The sequence below is a fragment of the Sinocyclocheilus anshuiensis genome, unplaced genomic scaffold, assembly GCF_001515605.1.
Source record: "Sinocyclocheilus anshuiensis isolate Anshui unplaced genomic scaffold, SAMN03320099.WGS_v1.1 scaffold257, whole genome shotgun sequence".
Classification (NCBI taxonomy): Eukaryota; Metazoa; Chordata; class Actinopteri; order Cypriniformes; family Cyprinidae; genus Sinocyclocheilus; species Sinocyclocheilus anshuiensis.
The window spans coordinates 205,896-212,577 of NW_015539889.1; the positions used below are offsets into that span (position 1 = coordinate 205,896).

The 6,682-nt window shown below is 35.1% G+C and overlaps 1 protein-coding gene across 2 annotated transcripts in view; it reads left to right on the top strand.

The window, feature by feature from the left end:
• Positions 1-6,682, top strand: part of LOC107685626 (immunoglobulin superfamily member 21-like) — a 268,079-nt gene that overhangs the window by 119,140 nt on the left and 142,257 nt on the right. For both annotated transcript variants that reach the window (XM_016482274.1, XM_016482276.1), the window contains exon 2: positions 3,665-3,777. In XM_016482274.1, coding sequence (XP_016337760.1) covers positions 3,665-3,777 — 113 coding nt within the window. The remainder of the gene's footprint in view (positions 1-3,664; positions 3,778-6,682) is intronic.

Genomic DNA, 6,682 nt, shown 5'->3' on the forward strand with positions numbered 1-6,682 from the left:
TATGCACACACACACACACATTAATACACTGTATATATACGCACATACACCCAAAGTAAATCTATTCCAGCTAGAATAAAGTGTTCCATCTGCTCTAAGTACTTTAAGTGCTTTAAGTGATGATTTTCTAGCTCTTTGATTATCTTTTTTTTTTTAGCCTACTAAATGATTCGACATTTAAATACAAATACCATATATGAACATACGCTTGACTTGCGCCAATTTCTCCAGACTTTCAAGGCTCTTTATGGACGTATGGGTGCTAAGTGGAAGGGATTTTATTTGAGAGCTTCAGCTCCTTTTAATGACCCTCAAGGCTTATCCATTCAAATCTCCTCCAGCATAAAGATCCTTCGAGCGTGATGATTAAATTAAGATTCTTTAACAAGCACATCGAGGTGAAGCTAGATCTCAGAGAAAATGCTTCACATGTTGCATTGGCAGACCACCTTACTGTAGGAATGTACCAGTTCGGATTGACTCTTATTGACAGAAAACTGATCTGAACCCGTCTTCATAATTTAAAGGAATAGTTCACCCAAAAATGAATATTTGCTGAAAATGTACTCACCCTCAGGCCATTCAAGATGTAAATGAGTTTGGGGAAACTTAGCATTCGGTGGATCTAAGGAACCTCTGCAGTGAATGGGTGCTTTTCACTTCACAAGACATTAATTGATGGACTGGAGTTTTGTGGATTCCTTGTAAATTACTGTTTTTATCAGCTGTTTGGATTCTCATTCTGATGGCACCCATTCACTGCAGCAGATTCATTAGTGAGCAAGTGATGTAAAGTTAAATGTCTCCAAATCTGTTCTGATAAAGTAACAAACTTGGATGAACTGAAGTTGAATACATTTTCAGCAATTTTTTTTTTTTTGGTGAACTATTCCTTTAAAAGAAAAGTCCATCTGTCTGTGTCCATATAGTTCATTTAACACATACATCGTGTGCTCAGCGATCGAGCTGTGCTCTTGCTTTAGGACCCAGGAACCAGCTCAATTTCTAGAAGGCAAAGTTTGGGAGAAAGTGATTTCTTTGGGTTCAGGCTCCATCACAGTATGGGAATTTTGAAACCAAGTGAGGTCGCAGATCTGCTGGAATTTGTTCTTATCCTTGCTCCCTTATTTCCCTTGAGGCTTAGAGTGAGCTGCTCTGTTTTCCACTGAGATAAATGTACAGAATTGCCAAGTCAATTCTGTCAGTCTGACACAGTGATAAGGCCTTGGCCGATGCGGTGAGCAATTGAGTTGTTTTGTCTGACAAGAGCTAATTGAGACCTCAAGATGGACAGATTATTGAAAAGCGCAGAATTGGTCCGGCGAATCATTTATTTTTTTCTTTGATTTTTTTTTGTTCCTAGAGTATTCTGAGGCATGATTCATGCTCATGTTCTTGTTTGAGCACTTGACAACAATTGTTGTTCTGGGCACAATGCATAATTCATTGGGAGACTTAAAACAGTAAATGGGTTTTAGAAGCAATGTTGTTCTAAAAGCGCTGTGGGATCTTGAGGAAATTCTCGTGTGTTGCTGTCCATGGTCCTGGAATTGTATTACTGCATTGTTGAAATGAAGAGTAATATCTAATGTGACATCTCTATTAGGTTGAATGTAAATATGATCCAAATGTAAAAATATTTTATTGTAAAATAGCGCGTCAAGGCTGTAATCACACGGACACATCAACTGTCAGATTTTCCACTGAATATGGCAATGAATACAGATTTGGCTATTATAGTGTTTCATTCTCCAGGTAACAATCACTCCCCTAGAGAGCTTTCAAATCCCCATGTTTCTTATTTCTCATCAAAATTCAATAAATCTGCTGTAGTCTACAGTCTTCAATTAAATGTTTTATCTCTTAAGGTAAATGAGGTGATTGGCAGGGAGCACTGAGGAGTTTTATTTTAGTTTGTCCCCCACTATGAGGGACTTAATTTCCCAGCATGCACTGGCATGCAAGATTGGATATCTCCTTATGAAGTGATGTTCCAGATGAACATGAAACATCTGCAGTTATCATTAGCTCCTTTAATGAGGATTGAAAGCATACTGGGGTTCGGTATAAATGCAAACAAATATAGTGCAATAAACAATCAAATGAAGTTTTCTCACATTTATGTTCTGGCTCTCCCTCCTCTTTCACTGTCTGTGATAAGAGGAGTATCGACTGGTTAGATGGATAGACTGTGCAGTCAGTAGGATCCAGGCCACATGCTAGGCAGATAGAGAGAGTGCTCACTAGAGCAGGACATTCCCATCTTTATCCTTAAGAGGCAAGAGCCCTTCCACTTGTGATTCATGTCTGTACCTAAGCATTTTGATAAATGTGTTTTCAGTGTGTCGGAAATGTGATCAACTTAGTAATTATGCTCATTAACTCCCTAAACCGGGAGTATTTTGTTGATCAGGAATTATCTGCATATGTGAATTAGGTGCAGAGATCCAGAATTATTTGTTTTCCATAAAATTATTTTGAAATGACACAGAACTTTGTTAGTATAGAAAGACAAGAACATAGCTATTTTTGCAAATTCAGAAGGTCAAATAATGTGCGTATAAAAGTCAACCATATGCCATGATGACATGTATGTCCTCAAAAGCCTTTACATGAAGTTGCTGGCTAATTGTGTGTTATAGCTGTGGTTAGAAGGAATTAGTGAAGCGTCAGTTTATTTGCGGGGTGGGACTACCATAGCCAAGCTGATTTGGAGACAAAATTAAGCAGATGGCAAAGTGTCCATGGCTTAAGTGTAATTAATGGAGCAAAAGAAGCTCTCCTTCATACGTCTGTGTGTGCACAATGTGCTATTGAGAAGATCTGAGTTCAAGAATGAAAGAAAAACTTTGACACATTGTAATTTTTTTTATTAATTTTGAAAACTTCTGCATTTTTAATTATTTTGCCTGTTTGATACTAGGGAAGTGCAGATTCCTTGAAGAACCAATCAGTTATGTCAGAGTTTGTATTGCTTCGTATCTTTTTTTTTCATAACTTATTAGAAAAATATTAGAAGATAATACATAATATGAATTCTCATTTAATGTCTGATTACACAAAATTAGCACAAAAGAACCTAACTTTAGTTCTGTAGATTTGAACACTTCATATAATTTACGTAATTTTATAAACACAACACTCATTTTAGTTTACTTTTTTCAACAAATGCAAATCTTGCAATTTAATGTGCAATTTTATCTAAAACTGAAGGTACGTCTCAAAAGTGGATGCAATGTTATGATGTTAAGCAATCATACTTTTTTGCAAAGTACTGCAATAAAAATAGCAACATGCAAAGTGGTATTTATATCTGATTTAACCCATAAAAATAGATTGTTGGTATAAATTAATGTATTAAAGTTAATTCAGTGCTATTGCATAATATTTTCGACTTTAATAAAACCAGTTTACTTAGATGCTATCAGTTTTAGATTACCATTTTTTCAGTGATGTGTTCATCGTTGTCTATTTTGTCAATTAGTTTCAATTCATTTCTGTAATAATTCTGAATAATATGATTAATTATATCATGAAGTGGTCTGGTTTATGTTAAGCTTTTCAACCTGCTCTTCATGTGCCCATCACCATCTGGCCGTTTAGCTCTTTTTTTTAATGTGTGAAAATGAACATGTTCCAGTGATGTCTTTCTTTGCCTCTGCAGGATATCTGACGGTAACGATAGAGCCATTGCTACCAGTTGTTGTGGGAGATACAGTGACTCTAAAGTGCAACTTCAAGACAGATGGAAGATTGCGAGAGATTGTTTGGTACAGGGTAAGTTGCTGTTTTCTTCATATGAGCTAATATTTCATCACCAATGTATTGTTCATAATCTATTCTTTTGTTCTCTGATTGGATCTATTATTGTAATTTAACATGTTAATGTTCAGCCTTTTAAACTGTCTGGTCTTGAGGCTGCTTCATTAGGGGGACGGCATTTCATTTCCAACTGGTTAGGTTTATTTGGAAATGTATTCAATTTATTTATTCAAAAGTCTACGAAAGCAATCCCAGTTCTGCACATAAACCTAGCGCGATATAGACTAAAAACGTAAAGGGATATTTGTGTCTATGGTTTGCTGCCCACTGCCGTCTTTTGTGATTGGCCAGAATACCTGCAGACTGCAGCCAATGGAAATGCTTCTCTATCGGTGCGCGTGCTGCTCCTCACAGCACAGATCGTGAAAGCTGACTGCAGTTTTTGTCATTCATTATAAGTGTAGAGACGATGTAAATAATAAATTCAGTGTGCAGTGTAGATAGACTCTAAAGTGCAACTTCAAGACAGATGGAAGATTGCGAGAGATTGTTTGGTACAGGGTAAGTTGCTGTTTTCTTCATATGAGCTAATATTTCATCACCAATGTATTGTTCATAATCTATTCTTTTGTTCTCTGATTGGATCTATTATTGTAATTTAACATGTTAATGTTCAGCCTTTTAAACTGTCTGGTCTTGAGGCTGCTTCATTGTAGATGAGTTCCTTCCTAAACAGCTCTATAGAGTGTTTGCTTCTTATTGGTCAGATGTGGCATTACCAATGGTATTTTGGCAGGATTTGCTTGTTGCAATTCTCTGATTGGTGGCAGTTTTCTCTGCAGAATTATGGGTGCATTAGTTTTTCACCTGGAATTGTTGTAAAACATAATTATTTAAAAAGTTCGAATAATGTGGATTGATGGCTTATACCATTGATTAACAACTTAATAGCTCCCAGTCGGTCTGTCTTAATGGTTTATAAATTATCATTAAAAATCAGTTCCTCTATGGAGCAAATAAATAGGTTTTTAATGGAACCCAATTGTCTAATTGCCGACCAACTGCATTGATTCAACCAACGATGTATGTTACAGGAGGAACTATCTGTTTGGATGACCAATGGCAGACCGGGGAGTGTTTAGGAATCCTTTTATAATTCTGTTTGTTGACAAAGTGGCACAGAAATACTTCACCTTTAATATTCAGCTGGTCATGATGGCTGTGTCTTAATGGATCCCAGCTGGATGCTTCATATTTTACTACCCACTATTAGTGGATTGCCAAGCAATGAACATATGGATTAGTTAAGCATTTGCAAGGGACATTTCTGAATAAAATTATACTGTTTAGCTGCATAAATTGCATATGCAATATATATGATCAGACTGCCTGAATGTAAAAACTGTATAATAAAGTAAAACCAATATGGACAAATCGTATAGCTGTAAAGCTTTATATATAAAATATTATATTGAAAGCAGACTGCAGTTTTTGCCATTCATTATAACAAAGAAAGTGTAAAACGATGCAAATAATAGGCTAGATTCAGTGTGCAGTGTAGAGAGCTTCATTAATTAAAATGGACTAAGATGAATGAGAGAATTTTAATGATTATAAAGGGAGTTTGCAAATGTGAAATTTAATTTATACAACATTTTTATACATTTTAGATTTTATGCATGTGTTAATTTTTAGTGACTTACATTTTAGGAACACTGTTGTCTGATTATGCTCTATTTCCTTAACTAAAGTAATTCCAAACAAATCTCAGCTGAGCCACTGCGCATCTCCAAGCAAACACAGCGCTGTTTCGTTTATTAATGAATCTGTGTTTTATGCATGAGTTAATTTTTAGTGACTTACATTTTAGGAACACTGTTGTCTGATTATGCTCTATTTCCTCAACTAAAATAATTCCAAACAAATCACAGCTGAGCTGCTGCGCATCTCCAAGCAAACACAGCGCTGTTTGCTTGAACTTATTCTTCCTGATTGTATCTTATTATTTTAATTGAATTTATTGTTTAATTAAAATTTTTGATAAGTTTATAATTCAACATTTTTTTGGCACAAAAGATGTTGTACATTTAATAAAGTTAGAGGCATTACAAAGGTTTAAAAAAAAAAAAAAAACTTTTAAGGAGTCAAATATCGCCTTATAATAGGAAGGTTAATTTATGTCATTCATCAGAAGGTGTTCCTATTTATTTATTTTTTTAAGTAGGAGCACAAGTGCTCTTGAAAAGAAATGTAAGCGGCGTAGAGAATGTAATGTTATCTTTTAAAAACTAATTGCAAATGTTTGTGCAAAGTGTAAACTATTAAATATAATCTACAAATCATGCAATACTGTACCACTAAATAGGAAGTGTTTTGAGGGCTTAGCTAAACAGGCCAATTAGAGACAATTACTAATCATTCAGATTTTTTATTAAATCATTCTTTCATTTCACTAATCAATCCTTTTTTTCTTTTCTTTTTCTTTTTTTTTTTAATTAAACACAAGGGGTCATTAATGATGCTTACATTATAACATGTGCAAATTCACACACACAACGTATCTTTAATATGGCCAGAATTGCCAGAATTGTCTTAATATCCAAGAAGGTTTAGAGAAAATATGAAATAAGTTTAAAGGGGTCATATGATGCGATTTTCTATTTTCCCTTTCTCTTTGGAGTGTTACAAGCTCTTGGTGCTTAAAGAAGATCTGTAAAGTTGCAAAGACTAAAGTCTCAAATCCAAAGAGATATTCTTTATAAAAGTTAAGAGTTAACCACGCCTACCTAAAACGGCTCATTCTAACACGCCCCGACATGTCTACGTGACGATGTGGGAAGATTTACATAATGCCGCCCAAATGTTCACGCAAAGAAAGAAGGCGTAACTTTTATTCTCGCTGTAGTATTGTTGCTGCCGC